The sequence below is a fragment of the Stegodyphus dumicola genome, chromosome 5 (assembly GCF_044657685.1).
Source record: "Stegodyphus dumicola isolate Sdum_Otavi_A_Nest chromosome 5, ASM4465768v1".
Taxonomy (NCBI): domain Eukaryota; kingdom Metazoa; phylum Arthropoda; class Arachnida; order Araneae; family Eresidae; genus Stegodyphus; species Stegodyphus dumicola.
The window spans coordinates 105,434,626-105,453,501 of record NC_140772.1 but is presented as its reverse complement, the minus strand read 5'-3'; the positions used below and the strand labels follow the sequence as shown (position 1 = coordinate 105,453,501).

At 34.4% G+C, this 18,876-nt stretch overlaps 2 protein-coding genes across 4 annotated transcripts in view; one reads left to right on the top strand and one right to left on the bottom strand.

Annotated features, from left to right (window-relative positions):
* The window catches only part of Coq6 (ubiquinone biosynthesis protein COQ6, mitochondrial), an 83,984-nt gene extending 71,715 nt beyond the window's left edge, over window positions 1-12,269 (top strand). For all 3 annotated transcript variants that reach the window (XM_085816950.1, XM_085816948.1, XM_035358132.2), the window contains one exon: window positions 12,028-12,269. The gene's annotated coding sequence lies outside the window, so the exon portion shown is untranslated. The remainder of the gene's footprint in view (window positions 1-12,027) is intronic.
* An 81-nt stretch (window positions 12,270-12,350) lies between these two features.
* Window positions 12,351-18,876, bottom strand: part of LOC118187848 (uncharacterized) — a 323,471-nt gene continuing 316,945 nt past the window's right edge. The window contains exon 12 of the mRNA XM_085816945.1: window positions 12,351-14,243. Coding sequence (XP_085673071.1) covers window positions 14,222-14,243 — 22 coding nt within the window. The 3' untranslated portion in view covers window positions 12,351-14,221. The remainder of the gene's footprint in view (window positions 14,244-18,876) is intronic.

Sequence of the window (18,876 nt, the reverse complement as noted above, 5' to 3'; positions counted from 1 at the left end):
ATAATGGCAAACTAGTTTACATTACATCTATAGAACCTTTCTTTCAGGCAGTAAGATATCTAGTGTCGGCCCTCAATAAGGCTCAAGCATATGAGGGAATTTATTTATTCAGAACTCCGATAAGCTTTAAGCATGTGCAAGAAATAGACATAAGTATAATCAATAACTAATACAATTCAGGCTTAATTGTGTCAGTGCACGATAGAAGCAATATAAAATTTATTGGAACAACTTATTCGTCAAGCTCATGATGCATAGCCAAATATGTATAGTGAAAGATAGCTGAATTTGATGATGATAGCTGCTAATTTTAAAGGTTACTTCATTATTTCTAAATACTTCATTATTTCATAAATCATGATTTCATATTTTTAATTTTATAATTTCTACTTGCCATCTTGCTAGATTTAAAATGATGATCTAATATCCGGAAAAATCCCAAATTTGGAATCACCAAAGTCCCAATGAGTCCGGATTTCGGACTTTGTACTGTATTATGCTGTTTAATACAAAACTTAATTTTTTCGTTTCTTACTTGTCTTTTGCAGATTAAGCTAAAATGTCAGATTTTCCTGTTTTCACAGGTATAAGAGAGAGAGAGAGAGTAACTTTTTAGTGTAAAATACATTTTACATTATTTAATATTGCAGTATATAACGGGTGACAAAACTTGATGTCAATAAGAGCTGCATGTTGTAATTCAGGAAAGTTTAGGAGCTGTAACTAAATTTTCCAAAACTATAAGTCCATATTTACATAATTTTGAAAGTAGTGAAACAGGTTTCAAATTGAAAGGAATATCTGATAACTTTTTGTAAAAAGAAATAGCTACCCCTGATATAATGTATTATAGTGTTATAGAATACTTTATTTACCTTACTTAATGTTTATAAAGTGTTACATGCATAGTTTTTCTATAAACTATAAGTATAGCTATGTGTAATACATTCACATTGTGTTTTATATGCCATTAACTATTATCTGCAGTTTCACAGATAAGATATTGTTATATTTGCTTTTCTCTTAATAAATTCCTTAATAAAATTATGAAATGAAAATATTAGGAAAGCGAAACTCCAGAAGCAGTAAATAAAAATACTTTTAGTAATTTTTTTTTTAGTGCATGCTCTTAGAAAGCTGAATGATAATAAGTTTCTGGTACTCATATACTTTCCCATCAATCATTTTTGTGAATAAAAGTTGTTGCTAAACAGTATTATTTAGTATCAGCAACAGATAAATGTTGCATCACAAATAAGATCTTCACACTGATTTTATGAAACCCAGATAATCCTTCATAAACCAATTTAGTTTGTGTAAAGAAGGATATAAGTTAAATGTCATTTCTTTGTTTCCTCTTACATTTAATTGAAATGATTAAAATTTGGGACCTGCATTTCATGGAACAGCATGCAATGGAGTATTTTCAAAGTGTGGGATTTTGGTTTATTTATATTGTAGTGAAGCACACAAGAGCTATCTATATCCGAGGAAGGATGCCTTTGTGAAAGACTGGGCATTAGTTCATTTCCATGTTACACAAGGGAAAAACTGCAAAATTTGCCATGCAGCTAGCCCTTTGACTGGATTTGAACCTGGATCAAACTATCAGCGTTTAGTAGTTTAACTGCTCAGCCACTGGTAGCCCAAAGTTACAGAAAGGCATGCTAATGGACACACAGGGGACCCCTTTGAAAAGTGCTAAGCAACTTGATTGGTGTTAGTTTGAGCTCATATTTATTTAAATAATATGGGTTATATCTATAACTTGTACTTGTTGATAATTTAATTAAATAATGTTTTCTTTCTTTATATTTCTGCTGGAATAACTGGCTTAAGTTTGCTAGAATGTCTGTCAGCGTTCATGGTCAATATGATGGTGTGTAAGTGCCCAGTTTCTTTTACAAAATGAATGTCACAATTTATTTTTGAAAGATGTAAAGCTTTTTAGACTTTTTATATTTTCAGTAAAAATACTGTATGAAAGATAAAAAGTTTTATGTAGTCTTCAAAACTATTGAATGACTGTTTTTGTTGTTTTATATTAAAACAACTTCAAACTTTAGTATAATGTCATAAAAGTATTAAACATTTTTAATCATAAAGTTGTTCCTTAAGATAAAAATTATTATTTTGCTAACATTTTGTTCCTGCAATCTTTTTATGTGTTTCTTTTAAGCAACTATAAAACTGCATTTAATTTAATGTATGCACTGATAATATATACACTATTATAGTAATTAGTAATAATGATATCAATAAGTATAATTAGTAACACTTGTATTAATGATATGTAGATTAGTAAGAGATATTAATTTGAAAAATTACATTTAGATAAAACTATATTTTTAATAGTTTATATAGACATTTGTTATTAAAAGTTTTCCATCTTAATGTAATTGTGAAATGTGAAAGTAATTATGAATTTTGAAATGGTGTGTCACAATTTTTTTTTTTTGATAACTGCCAGAACTCAAACTCTAATGAGACTTGGAGCTTGAGCTAGTTTTGGTTTATTTGATCATGGCAAAGCACATGAAGGCTGTCTGCCTGATGGGAGGGATGCCTTTGTGGAGCACTTTGCAATGAAAACTGGCTTGTATACATGTTTACATAGAGGGAAAACCACGAAAACATCCATACAGCCAGCCCGTTTGCTGGGATTCGAAATTCATTCGTCAGGAGCCTGACCACTTGGCTGCTGGTGGGCTCCTTGATCTAGTTTAATTAGTAATTTTCTATGTAAAGAATTAATTTATTAATATCATTTTTCATGGGAAGATTTTGCTGAAAAAATTAAAAGAATTGCCATGTTGTCATCTTTTAAAATTGGCAACATTACCAGTAATTTTGCTTCAAAACTAGTTATCAGTAATTTTACTTCAAAACTAGTTGGAGCGCCAGTGAAATTGAACTCTTTATTCTTCAAATATTACAGTTGGTATTTGTAAGATAGATTGCAGATTTGTAAATAAAAAAAGAACTAAATAATAATAAAGTATTCCATATTTTTGAGAGAAATTTTGTAAATTGATTCAAATGAAAAAAGTAAGAAAAATGAAGTATATTTTCTTTACCTTTATAGTTGTATAGGTATGAGCTGGCTTTTATTATCGAAAATCAATGCTCAGAGTCTATTGAGTTGTTGCAAATGAAATGGCCAACATTTAAGGAAGATTGAAAAGAAGAGAATAGGAAGAATACCTGTGCAGTGGCGTAGCAAGCATATCTGGCGCCCGGGGCAAAATACCTTTTTGGCGCCCCCACACACAAAAAGATTTCAGTAATATAATGTACAGAATATATTCGTAATAAGAAAATAATGCAAATAATAATAAAATGCTGAATCTGCCATAAAATACTCAAAAATATATTAAGAATAGTCACTACCTAACTGCACTACACTAGCCTTGGATTCGGAAATGCATCTGTGTCGGCGGAAAAATCAGACATACAATGATATTAGTTAAAAAGGTGTTATTTATTTTACATATAAGTGTTTTTAAAAAGCACAGTTTTAAACAATTAAAAGTTTAATATACATTATAGATAAATAGATATGTGGCAACTTGAATACTACAACTCAACTCTGCCAGTCTGGTAACCCATAGCAACCAAAAACAAAAATAATATTTATTCCATTCAACTGTTATAATTATTTAACGATCTGTCTCAAAAAATTGTTCTACCATAATTGGTGACACGTATTTATTACGAATAGCAACCTTCAATGTTGCACGAATACGGAGTTTATATGTCTAAATTCTGAGCAGCGGTAAGTTATCCAGTGTGATGAGATGCAAGTAAGACATTTTACCTGTCATTTCAAGCGTTGTGCCGCATTCCGATTAATCAACATATTTCTGTCATAATTTCAGCGGATATATGTATCGTCTGCTGCATTTGAGCCTCCAATTTCTCTGATTTCAAGTACCAAGAAACTGTGTCACTATATACATATTGATTATTTTTCTATACATATTATTATTGTGCAGCCCACCATCGGCTGAGCGGTAAAGTCGCTGAACACTGGTAGTTCGGTCCGAGGTTCAAATCCCGCGAACGGGCTGGTTGCATGGGCGTTTTCGTGGTTTTCCCCATGTGTAACGTGTATACGAGCCAGTTTCCCTTAGAAAGTCCTCCACGAAGGCATCCCTCCCTTTTGGCAGATAGCCCCCGAGGCTTTGCCATAATTACACACACACACATATTATTGTGCATATTTGATTGATCTAAAGTATTTGACAACGATGCTGCTTCGCAATTGCAGCGAGTGGGAGTTAAGCCACCGTGTAACGAAAATATTATCAGAAAATATCAGAACTACGCTGAGACTACCCGTCAACGGTTGTTCTGCACAGGTTCTTAATATATACGTATATAAACCTTAATAATAATTAGACACAGTGAGTCTACTATTAGAATATATGTTTACAATTTCAATATTTATAGAAAAAGAAATTAATCTTATCTACTTGAATTCTGCACATGCTTCCTGACGAATAAACTCTTTTATTAATACTCGACATCAGAATTTTCACAATTTCACAGTAAAGCAGGAACTAGGATATTATTTAATAAACAGAACACAAATACAATATATAACTCAATTCAGGTCCATATCAACATTAAATTCATAGAACACTTCTATCACTAAGCCAACACGGATTAGAACGTGCATGTCAACGCCGAAAACTGATGCCATCCACACAAAAAAAAAAAGGATACATAAAACTCGCGTCATTAAAACATTAAAAGTCTCGTGTTCATTCAACAAAGTTATTCATAAAACTGTCTCGTGGATATCTTCCGAAGTTTATTGACGGCATTACGTAACACACCGCCTTTATTCTCGCTGAGGCCCATCGTTATGGTTCATTCAATTGGATGCGCAGTTGAGTCACATTACTGCCGACGAAACTCAATTTTATACAGCGATCACCGCGTTAGAATCAGAGGTACTGCAATCAGCTCGTGAAATAATTTTGAATCCACCGGCGACGGACAAATACAAGTCTTTAAAAAAAAAATTAATTTCTGTTTATGAAGAATCCGAGACAGTTAAAATCGAGCAGCTGTTACACGATTTACGGTTGGGTGATATGAGGCCTTCTCACTTGCTGTCTAAAATGTCAGACTTAGCCGCTGGTAACCTAACGGATAACATTCTTAAAATATTATGGATGAATAGACTCCCATCTAACATGCAAACCTTTTTAGCGGCCAGTAGCGAGCCACTTAAAAATCTTCCCGAAATCGCTGATAAAATTCACGAGCTGGCCATTCCAGCGCAAATACACGCAGTGCAGGCTCCTGGTCCAGGTATTGTGGCGTTACAAGCTTATATTAATGATTTGTCTAAACAGGTTGCTCAGTTAGTAGTCATCCAAGCTGAACCTTTTCAGCGCAACCGTTCCACATCACGTGGTCGAAATACACGCCGTAGCCAACTGAGGAAACGTTATAAAAGTCCTCCTCCGGTTTTTACCACCGCAAATTTGGAAACAAGGCAAACAAATGCCACCCACCGTGTCAACCAGGGAAACGAGAAGGGCCGTTGCTCGAAGTTGGGAACGACAGCGGCCGGAATTTTGCACGCCTTTTTGTCATCGAAAGCGGGCTTAAGGTTTCTTGTAGACACCGGGGCTGATGTCTCTGTCGTTCCACCACATTTTCACGAACAAAAGCGCCTTACCAAGTTACAACTTTATGTAGCAAATGGAACTCCTATTCAAACTTTTGGTGAACGCCTGATATCTGTTGATTGAGGATTGCACCGCAACTTCCAATGGCCATTCATTATTGCTACTGTTTCATGCCCTATTAATGGCGCTGACTTTTTTCAAAAATTTTCTTTGCTTGTCGATCTTAAGAATCGCCGTTTGATAGATTCCACAACCAACTTAACTTATCCGGAAGTAATTCGCAATAGTCAAGATTTGAGCATTAAACTGATTTCGGGTAACTCCCCATGGCATCAACTTCTCAGAGAATTCCCTACAAACACGCACCCAGTTATGGGTATTTCCAAACCCAAGCACGAAGTATTACATTATATTGAAACTACCAACCTCCGATTGCCGTTAAATCAAGACGCTTACCTCCGTACAAGCTTAAAGCCGCCAAAGAAGAATTTCAATACATGATGGAACAGGGAATTTGCCTTCCTTCAAAAAGTTCATGCGCCAGTCCGCTCCATCTAGTTCGGAAACGAAATGGTAAGTGGCGATTATCGCTGGTTAAATGCAGCTACAATTCCTGATCGTTACCCAGTCCCTCACATTCAAGATTGTATGCAAGTTTTAGAGTGAAAAGCTATTTTTACAACCATTGATCTTGAGCGGGCGTATCACTAAGTGCCCGTTAACTGAGTTGATATTCCAAAAACTGCGGTTACTACGCCTTTTGGACTATTTGAGTTTCCGGTCATGACTTTCGGCTTATGCAATGCTACTCAAACGTTCCTACGCTTCATGAATCAGGTGTTAAACGGCCTCGACTTTTGTGTACCTTATTTTGATGACGTCTTAATCGCCTCCTCTTCAGAGCAAGAACACCTATCACATTTGAGAACAGTTTTTTAACGTTTTCAAAGGTACAGTGTCAGTCTTAAATCTTTCCAAATGCGTTTTCGGCCAACCAAGTGTATCCTTTCTTGGTCATGAAATTTCCTCTGATGGCGTTCGACCCCTTCCAGATAGAGTCACCGCTATCCGCGATATGCCCGAACCATCTACACAGTGAAGGACTTAAGAAGATTTCTTGCTATGCTCAATTTTTATCGACGTTTCTTACCTCAGGCAGCAACCATACAAACACCTCTAAATTCTTTTTTCGTTGGAATCAAGCAAAATGATAAACGTGTTATAACCTGGACCACAGAATCTCACGAAGCGTTCCGAAAATCCAAAAATGATTTAATTTCGGCAACAAATTTGCAATATCCTTCCGCATCTAAACCATTATCACTCTACGTTTATAAGGTATTTCACCCGTTTTCCTAGCGTGCCTTGTGGTGTAGTGGATCTGCACTCTGGGCCGGTACTCCAGAGGTCCGCGGTTGGATTCCCGGTGAAGGCGGTTGCTAATTTTTCAATCTCTCTTGCTTCCAAATATCCTAATGTCTGTACAGTGGCGCCCGAAGTAAAAGGGGTGTGGAATGAGGATTCTCCACACCCAGGATTTAGCGACTGGGTCACCTAAAATCCCCAGTCGGCCTTTAAAAAGGGGAGCATATAATGTATTTCTCCCGCTTTCCTAGCGTGCCTTCGTGGTGTAGTGGTTCTGCAGGCTGGGCCAGTACTCCAGAGGTCCGCGGTTCGATTCCCGGCGGAGACGTTGCATATTTTTCATCTCTTCTGCTTCCAAAAAATAAACTAATATCTCTACACGTTGACGCATCAACAGCAGGTATAGGAGCAGTTTTAAAACAGAAAGATCAAGAATTATGGAAACCACTTATCATATCATCATATTTTTCTAAAAAACTCTCACCAGCACAAACCAGATATAGCACTTACGATCGCGAATTATTAGAAATTTATGAAGTTGTCAAATATTTTCGGCATATGCTAGAGAGACATATGCTAGTATGATCTTCACAATTCACAGAACCTTAACCTATGCTTTTCAACAGCGTTCGGATAAAGCTTCTCCTCGTCAAATGAGACACCTAGACTTCACAGGGCAATTTTCAACAGATATCCATTATATTGCGGGTTCGCAGAATATTGTACAGACATCCTGTCTCGTATTGAAGAACTAGCCGTTCCTTCGCCAATAAACTTTGCTGCCCTTGCGGATGAAAAACACCGGGATTCAGATCTACAAACCCTCTTGAAAAGCAAATCTTCCACCAATCTCAACTTGCAACCCATGCAGCTGTCACCTGGAAAATCACTTTATTGTGATGTTCAGGATTCAAGATTTCGACCTTATGCTCCCTCCGGATTTCGCCATGCCATTTTTAGTCAGTTATGTTGTCTGCCACATCCTGGCATCAAGATTTCGAGGAAACTGATATCTCAACATTTTGTATGGCCTAGCATGCAAAAGGACATAGCCAACCGGACACGTTCGTGCTTGGAGTGCCAAAGATCTAAAATTGTCAGACACACCACCAGCCAACTTAAAAATTTTAATTTGTCCTCATCTCGCTTCAATCACGTGTACCTCGACTTGATCGGACTCTTATATTTATTAATATTAATATAATACATGAATAAAATTAATTATTTTGTATACATTTTTCTTACCTTGGATGAAGCAAATTTATCCTTTACTTCATCAAAGTCGATCCTTTCAAATTTTTCTCTTTCCGCACTTAAAAATGCTAGATGACTTAAAGGATCTTGTTCCATCGTTGATTATAAATATGTGAAAATTTATTTTAATTTGCTGAACGAACGTTCATAGCTAGCATTTGATAATGAAATAGTAAGTAGTATTTGAAGTGCGACTCTTAGGTTTGGAAAAACATTTTCTCTATATTCTGTAGTAGAGTCTTAGGTTCCGTTTCTTTTCTACTGCGGAGTAACGTCATACAGTCACATTCACTGCTCAAAACAATTAGGGGATATTGTGGGTTCGGTATGAAATGACCATATAATCGATAACCTTTTTGAACAAAAGAAAATAGAAGAGATTATAAAGGAAAATTATAACGTTTGCAAAGTTGGGAATATGCAAATTTAGTCTGTGACGTCGAAAACTATGCGTTTTAGATAAGGAGTAAGAAGCGACCTGGAGTATTCCTTTTGTAATAGAAGATTAAAAACAATTCACATGCGTTGAGTGCTTCGTAGCAGTGAATATACGATGTCTCAGCAAGATGACTTAGTTGAATCGGTAGCCAGGAAGGCCATTAGTCGTTTACAGGAGAGTCAAATGCAATCCATTGTTGCGGAAGCGTTACGAATTTCCAAAAATGTCATTTCCAGATTATGGAATCGGATTTTGGACGTCGTGTTTTTATTTTAAAACGATAACAAGGTCGTGTTATCGTTTTCAAATAAAAAGCGGGAGATATACAAGCATTTCGTTTAAATATATATCTCTACTTTTTAGAAATAAAGTGGTCAGAAAGAACGTTTTGGATGATGTACTGCAAGCACTTTATTACACATTTTATCAGACAAATCAAGAAAATAAAAAATTAATTATATTACAATAGTTATTAATTTTAAATATATTTTCTAGAAATCAATCAAAGTAAAAGCTGAAATTTTCTGGAAAATCTTGTTTGGAGACGGTTTGGCGCCCCTCTATAAGCTGCGCCCGGGGCATCATGCACCCCCTTGCACCCCCCTCGCTACGCCACTGTACCTGTGTAATCAAAGTTACTTCTAGAAGCATTAAGCATTGTTACTAGCTTGTGGCAAGATCATTTATATCACACTTGTAAAAATCTATGTCTGTAAAAATGATGTAAAAATGACCTCCACTTCCCAATAAATTAATGTGCTGATAATGAAGATTATACTGTCAAAAGTCGTTAATCCGGACTCGTCGGGACTTTGGCGATTCCGGATTATCGATTTTTCCGGATTGTAGATCATCACTTTAAATCTGGTAAGATGGCATGCAGAAATTATAAAATTAAAAATATGAAGCCGTAATTTATGAAATAAAGAACAATTATGATCTAAAGGGTATCAAAATTTACAAAAAAAAAAAAAAAAAAGCTTAATATTTATTTGTTTACTTTATTAAACATTTCTTTCAATGTAAGTTTTTTAAGTTGCTTCATTTTATGTGATAATACTTTCTCTTTAATTCTATAGACAGACATAATTTCTTGTTCAGTTTCAAAGTTCCGCTGTTCATGTCCTATAATTGTTGTGTCGAGAATACCGACTAATTTGTCAATCGAAATTTTTTCGTTTTCAATAACTTCTGTGTCACTTTGTTCACTATCAGAAGCGAATTATAATGCCGAGGAATTTGATATTTAAATCATATCGAAGACGGAGTACATCAAGATGAAATACTACATTTAGTAAGGAATTATAAGCCAAATAAAATAAAAACATCTGCCCTGAAGATAAGGATAGTGCTGACAGATCAATTTCCAATTCATTGCGCGCCGCAGCGTTTCTACACCCCACTCCCGCCGCAGAACAGCGTGAATTTGATAAACAGATTTCAGAATGGTTAGAGAAATAAAGAATATGACTTTATCCATTTTTTGCAGCAATTCCACTTTTTGTTTGATGGACATCGAAACATGCTTTCGCTTTGGCAGCTCCAGAATCGGAAATTCTTTTTGACATAATTGAAAGTTCAAGCTTACTTTTATAAAATTGCTCTAACATTCTGCAAAAATAATAATAATAATAATAATAATAATAAACCAGATCCAATTCGAAGATTAAGGAACAACGCAATCTGCCACTTTAGCTGAAATAGATAATTAGATAATTTTAGCTTATACCGTCCGTTATACATTAAACGCGCATGCGCAAACTTATTATGCGCATGCGCACATGCATATGCGCAGCCGTAAAGGTCTTACGTGCATGCGTAAACGCCTATGCGCATGCGCAGAAACTTTGTAGCTTTGAGGTCCGGATCATGTTTTATAGAGACGTTTATCTAGAGAAACATGGATCTTTATGGATAGCCAAAGTGTAATTCAGTGCTTAAATAACTATAGATGTATTAGAGACCTGAGAGGAATTAAAGTTATTGAAAAACTCAAGACTTTATTCCTTTCTTCTGTCCTCCATCTACAATGGGTACCATCTCAGCAAACCTGAAATGTGGTTATATAACTGATAGACTAGCTAGGATACTTCCATGCCTCAGGTTTGTGTTCAACCTTTGATCTACCTTGAACTGTACTCGAGAACAAAGGCTTTAATTAACAATTGGAGACAGCTACTGACACACTCGTGGTATTGTAGTACAGGTCCTGGTACTGCTATTGGTTTCAAGGATGATCTGGAAAGACCAAACGGCTCTGGCTCGGTTGATTTCAGGACGTTTGAGGATCCTCAGATATTCCTGTGGTACTAAAATGTTTCCCATTTGCGCCAAATGTAAAACCCATGAAGCTACTGCGTAACATCTATGTAGTTGTGTTGCCTTGGTATGTGAAAATCTGCTGAAGGGACCTAATTTTGTGTTGGAAGTTATGAAGGCAAATGAATTTATGGATCTGATCTGGTTCATATCAGAGGGATTAGTAAGAAAAAGAAGAAGCTGAAAGTGATAAATCTTCTAAATTAGTTTTGCATGCATTAACATTTTCTGAACTTTACTAATTAATTGAAAAAGTTCTTTATGATGTACAGTTGAGCCAAATAAATGTCTTCTGAAATGATGTCCATATTTTTGCTGTTGTCCTTATTATTATCTCATGAATGCCAATATTTTGAAATGTTTCATCATTTCTAGATATCATGTAGCAATAAAGCAGTAATTTTCACTCTGATTTTAAATTATTAAACTAAATTTATTTTATGTTTAAAAGCTGCACTCATAAAATACCTTGCACATACATACATCAGATGTACATTAGTAATATATATAATTGTAACAAATAGCTAAATAATAATGCCAGAATTATTAGAGAGATAAATTTTGTCTTCTGATATTCTGCTATAAAGAATTTTTTTTTTTGAGATAATTTGCTTTTTTAATTAGGTACATTCATCTGATCTAGTGCCATGGACTACTTAGGTAATAGAACTTAACTCTTAGTAATTAAGCTGAAAGACTTTATGTAACTCAGTTTTGTGTAGAAAACTGAATAAGAAATTTTAGTTATTTTACACGCATTTATAATAGAAATTTCTGAAGAAATTTCTGATTTATATACCATGTATCTTGGGATAGAATTATCGGTTATTGTCATCAAAAATAGCTTAAGGAATAGATCTTTGAGTGCATTGCATAGCATTGAATTTTTCTGCATAATTTCAAGCATTAGTCATTAACCATGCATATAGACTAATGAAAATTATATGTTATTTATTTTAAATGATTATTTTATATATATGTAATTTATTTATTTATTTTACTTAGGCATTCTGAAAATAAGGATAATTGGAGAAGCAAGATACCTGAGATCATTTTTACCATTTGATTAAGAACAGTTACTCTCTTGTGGCTCAGGAAAAGTTTCAGAGCAATTTCAGAACTTTTTTTTTTTCGGGGGGGGGGGATCTGCAGATTTTCAACATTATGTAAGCATATGAACTGCTCATGTTCTCTATAGTATCATTTAAATGTCTGTGTGGTGTTATTAAAAATTTTTATGCAGTGTCCCTGTTATTGGCATACAAACTTGACATTTTGTCATTTATTATTTGAGTTGACTGTTTCACTATTATGAAAGGATATCTGTATGGTGTTAAATTATCTTACAACAAAATTAAAGTTTTTCATTGATTTTTTTTTTTTTTTTTTTTTTTTCCATATTCTATATTGTGCCTGTAAATTTTTCTCAGTATATCATTTTAAAATGGCAGGTGAAACGTAAACTCTCAGAGTAATAAATTATTCTTAGTATTTTCTGTATTCTCAGTGTTTTCTGCATTTCATGTTGTTCCATTCTATTCTTCAGTGTGACAATTATTATTTTTATTTATTGCAGATACTCATTTAAAAAAAAATTATTTATTCTCATCATCCATGTAGTGTTCCATACTTTTAAAATGTTATTAAAAGCTAAGTAAAAACCTTTTGTAATATCTATTTCATTTTCATTTGATAAGAAATATACATATGTTGTATTAAAATATGTGAAAAAGTACATTTTGTAAACTCAAAATAAAGTTCCAGTAAAAGAATAAAAAAATATATTAAAATAGAAAGACATTGATTTTCATCTGAATCTTTGGTTGTAAACTCAGACATAATTCCCATGACATACTCATAACTAATGTGTTTGAGCATGTGATCTGCTAATAATAGTATGAGCTGTAGTTTACTTAGAACTGTAAATTTCTGTGCCTAAGGATCGGTCTGATTGTATTATAATTATATTAATTAAGAAAGTTTTTTTTTTAGTTTTAAGGAATGAAGAATATGGATGAATTATATTTGCATTAGCTTAAGGTAATGCGTACCATCAGATTATTTGCGACACATTAGAGTCCTAACATTTAGCCCCAAAAATAGAAATTTTATTTTAAAAGTGTAAGGCTAAACTGGCATTTTACAATATTCTAGCATAATCATTCAAAGTACTTTGCAACAATGGAAAGTGAAATATATACATAGTAACGGAATAATACATAAGTTAGCTTCATAGATGTGTTTTGTTTGTTATATTACTTTAATATAAGCTTTTAATAAAGTAAAATAAAATAACTTGAAATTAGATGTACGCAAATGATTATTCTATATTGAGATATGTAATATATGGCAGAAACATTTTGGTAATCACAATAATGTTGCAGTTATTTACAAAAACTTACCTAATAGCCATTTTATGCATCATATGAGTAAGATGTATTATAAATTGTATCAATTAAGGATAGTATTCAAAATAAAATAAAAGTATAAATTATTGAGTTAATGCATATATAACTTTTAAATCATTATTTTTTCCCGTGGATGACAAAAGCTCTCTTAATTTAGAAAATTTATATTTACTTCAACATGTTACACAGATCAGTACAATATCTAAACATATCAATCATTATTTAAAAATGTATCCATTTGAGTTTGTTGCATATTTCTTGTTAGTAGCTTTTCAACAGTGGTCTCGAAAATAAGACCTTGTAGCTTTCTGTATCTCCACCTTTAGGTTCGAGTGTTCTTTTTAACATTTTTAATGCTTGTCCTGACTGCTGATGTTGGTACAGGATCGGAATTTTCATCTTCGGATTCACTTTTATTTTTACTAATTCTTTTGTTTTCTCTGATAACTTCGATGATCTCTGCATCACTCTTTTCGTAGCAAGTCTGGATATTTTCATATATATTTTTCAAATATTCGAGGAAGGTCTCATCATGCATTTATCAGGGAAAGTGAGACATAAATCAGCTAACGGACTTCTCTTAATGTGCACAGCATGGGAACACTCATTAGACAGTAACAGAATTCCTTAAGCACTTAACATTAGCATGACTTCACGTGATTTCCCGATTGCTTTTCGACTTAGATGCCCTTGATCTTTGGAGCTCCTCTCTAACAGTCTCGAAAGACATACACTCAGACCATTGAAAAGTAGAAAGATGTACCAGTAGGGCTTAAATAGCTGATGTGCTATTATCTCAAAGGATCAGCTCCCCTGGTGAAAAATATTTAGTATCAGTATTAATTTCTAAATAAAATGTTGCAATAATAGCAAAATTGTCTGCTGTTATTACTGTTCAGTTACACAGAAAGTATAGGACTTCTTCTAATTTGGAATTATCGTGCGCTGTGGCTAGAATTAAGGCTTCACTCAGAGCTTAATTTCTAAAATTAGAAGTGCGGGAGTCCTATGGAGGACTGTCAACAAAGAGGAACGAAAATAAATAAATAAATAAAATGACTATTAAAATCATTAATAATTTTAAAATTAAATAGTTGATTATTATCAAATTAATCAACAATTATTTAATTAATATCTATCAATTATTATTTAATTACTAATAATTATTTAATTAAATAAAATTAATAATTATTTATTTAAATAATTAAAGGTTAAGGTAATTAAATAAAATTTAAAGAGATAAACTAAAATATAAGGATATTTTTATTATAATTTTATTGAAAAAAAATTTTTTCCAAGATCTAATTTCTACTGAAATTGTTGTTCAGTTACATAAAAGAAGTGCCGAAGCCTTCTTATTTAGGGCTCCGGTGGGCTCTGCCTAGAATTATTTATTCCCAAAACTAAGAAGTACCGGAGCCGGGCTCCGACGCAATTTAAACTCTAATTCAAAAACTGAGAAGCACCGAAGGCGGAATCCAGCTGGAATTAAAGCCTGAAATATATGTCACGCCGACTTAGAACTCGGTACCAATAAACCCTGCATTCAAGCACTTGCTTTCAATCTAACACTCTTCATTCTCATAACACTCACTGCATTCAGATGCAAAAAATATACAAAGACATGGAATAAATGAATTTAATTTAGTGTATATATAATGGAAAACTCATTTCATTTCCACGATGTTTAGATTCTTTTCAAATCTTCTCGGCTAATAATCTTTTCAATTCTTTTATGCTAATAATAGTAATCCGCAGTATCCATGAATAAGTGAGCCATGTGTGAAGCTTGTTTCACATACACAACCAATAATTATTTAAGAAGAGCAATTCGTGCTTCTGCCTTTACAGGCCATTGTATTTATTTTCACTAATCAAAGCAAATCAAACATTCTCTGCGCATAGCCCCATTTATCTTAAAAAATTCTCGGCACACGAAGCAGTATGTAATAATAAATATATTTCTTTGATCTGCTAATCAATTCAGTTTTCATACGCGAACAATTCCCTGAATTTTAAATAGATTAGCATTAAAATTAGAAAAAAAAGGAATTTTAAATTGGCGCACATTTTGAAAACTAAGTCAATTCGAGAATTTTTCTTCAGAAAAAAAGTTTTTGCTCATGAAAAAGAGCGACTTGAGTCTGATCGATCTCGAAAACAATAAATCTTCATCTAATCCAATTTAAGACTTCGTCTTTTTTTTTTTTTTTTTCCTCTTAATATTAAATTTACATTGTCTTGTTTCTCTTCCAATTAGTTAACGTTACCTTCCATGTTTTTTCTTTCAAGCTTTTTGTACCACCCAAAAAATTAGTAAACAAAATAACGGTCAGAAGCCAATTTTAAAGAAATTTACTTAAAAATGACTGTAGAACACTAGTGCCGTTACTATCAATATTTTCCAGGCATTAGAAGAAAAATTTGTATAGTATAAAGTTAATTTTCTATAGTTGAATAATTTAAAAATTCATTTTTTTAAAGACCAAACAGACATGAAAATGAGAAAAAAGTAGAAACTTCGCGAAATACTTATTTTTGTTATTTATCATCAAGTTGGCAGGTTTGAAAACATTTATCGGCAAGTTATTAAGTTGGAATGAAACTATTTGTCATACAGCTTGATACAGCAGACAAAATAAAATAGAAAGATGCAAATAATATTGAAAATTATGGACTCGAAAATTATGGATTCATTGTTTAAAGATATATAAAAATTCCCTTTTATGTATCAGACTGACGCAGTTCATTTAATCCTCTTTTTTAAAGTTTACAGCGCAAATCTTTTGCTCAAAATTTGAAAATAAATGCTGATAAAAAGTCAATTGGATGGTTTGTTGAATACTTTGACTAAAATTTCTCTTGACTTTCTCATTGCCTAATACTGTATTTGAAGATTTGTGTCCTTTGAAGAACCTTGAGTGGTAGTGGCGGGTGTAAAACCGAGGCTCACTGCCACAGAAGTATAAACTGCACTAAGTTGAAATGTTAACATAAAATTGAATCAGTGACTTTCTATCCTTAAGATTTAACAACGTAGATGAATATACGTGTCAGACTATGACACCTTAATGAAATTATACGATGGATAACGTGCGTATGTACTAGAATGGTACAATATGACTTGATCCTGCTTAACAGTCCACTCATTTAGACAGGTACATGGCGATGTAGAATAATCCAGAATGCTTATGTAGATTTTTATCTCCACTATGCTCTTCCTTATTATGACTCCTTGCCTCACGTTTCTGCACCACACTTGAGAGAATCACATCCATTGGCAAACAACATCAGACAGGCCCAGAGGTCAGACTTCAGCACTATCGGAATCTAGAAAACAGACTATACGTTCTTCGTCTCTGTCGAGAGGAACCATCCGCACAATTATATAGTTCGCCTTTTCTGCTCAGCGCAATCGCGAATTAAAGAAATGCAAATTTCTATTTTCAGCAGCTAAAATCTTCCAATTAACCAGAATTATAGATAGTTAGGTTATACATGCCCGGAAAATTCATGGCTCGCTGGGATAGTTATTATGAATCTAGTCAGACATATATGACCCGAAAATATTTTGTGGTTTTCCTGTGTGTAAAGTAACCCTTGAAAGTCCTCCACAAAGGCAGCATTTTCTTAAGCAGACAGTTCTTGTTTGTCTTGCCGTAATAAAAAAATATGCCCATGAAATATATACCCCAAAGGTATAAACCACCGTGAATAATTTTAACTCCTACGTTACTATGCCTTGTCTTTCAATTAAAAAGACAAAATTTTTAAGCCAAAATATTAAAGAATTATATTTTCGACACTGGCGCCAACCTCCATGCTTAAATAATGAAAAATCTATGTGTAATACGTATGTATGTACCTTACACTGCGGTAAAAAACAGCGGTAGTTAGAGCCATCAAATTTTGAACATAGTCCTCTTCTTGAACATTTGCACCTTGAAATGAGAATTTTGAATTCTTTTATTTACATTGTTGACCATTAAAATTGCAGCACCATGAAGGAAGACAAATAAGATATTTATTGTACATAAACAGTATGGTATGAACACAAAATGATTAAATTTTTAAGCAGTTTGTGGGTTTACAGAGGTGCGAAATTAGTAGAAACAGCTGCCAGCCCTGGTAGCTAAAACGACCCTTACCCGGTTAGGCATGGAGTTGAACTGAGCTTGCATGATAGAAATGGGCAGCTCATTCCATACTGCTTTAAGTGTATGCCACATTGCATTAACAGTATTAGCTGGAAAGCGGTGGTGGGCCAGTCTCTCATAAACTCACGACCAGATGTTTTCAATGGGAACAGATCTGGACACCGTGCAGGCCAATGCAGCAATCGAATACCCTGTGTATTGAGGAAGGTCAGAACATGACGTGGAACATGTAGTCTTGCATTTTCTTGTTGAAAGATGGCATCTGGCAGTCCTGGAAGATAAGGCACAACCACTGGACGTAAGATGCAAGAAATGTACCCATCTGCGTTCAAATTACCGTTGATCCGAACTAGAGATGTGCGTATCGTGTACCCAGTGGCAAACCATCACACCAGGTGCAGGGCCACTATGCCGATACTGAATGCAAGCAGGCGATATGTGGTCTCCTCGGGCATCCAAACACGTATACGGCCATCAGAATACTGCACGCAGAACCGGGATTCATCTGGACATTATCTAGCTCTGTTGTTCGGCGCACCAGAGTCGCCGTCTTTCTCTATGCTGCATTGTCAAGGAAAGCCGAAGTAATGGTCACCGTGCTGATGGTCTACACTGCTGCAAACGTCGACGTACCATATGAACGGATACTGGGCATGCTGCAAACATGTTCATTTCCTGACTAATAGTCCGTGATGTGGTTGTACGGTTTTGCAGGGATGACCTCACAATATGTCTGTCCACTTGGGCGTTAGTCACGGGAGGGCGTTGAGACCCTTGCATGCCATTCAGTATCACCCTTAGCAACCCATTGATTCCATATTTGCATGACATATGTTGTTTGGATGTCAACCAGAGCGACGGCCGATATCACGGAACGATAATCCACACTCTCGATAGGCAACGATCCAGCCTTTAACGGATTCCGACAGTTGCTGGTTAGCCTTTCTTATTATTATTCGATGCATAACACGATATTCTGAGCAAAGCCCGACCTTACAAAGCTTTTTCCGAATAAGTAATCTACTACACAACTTTTCTTTTATGCGGTGCTTCAGATGCCGTTTCTCCCTCCTGCGTCGTCTAAATACGCTGAAATACTAACCATTTGCATATCCCAACCTCTTCTTTCTTTCATGTAATTTTGACGTTCGTCAGATCGTTCCTTCCTGGTGTTGTAATTTTAATGGCCAGCAGTATATTTAATACTTTGCGAATTGAATGAATTTTTGATTAACAAATTCAGCGATTCAAAAGTAATGTGTTGCTACTGCCGAAAGTAAAATAGTTTT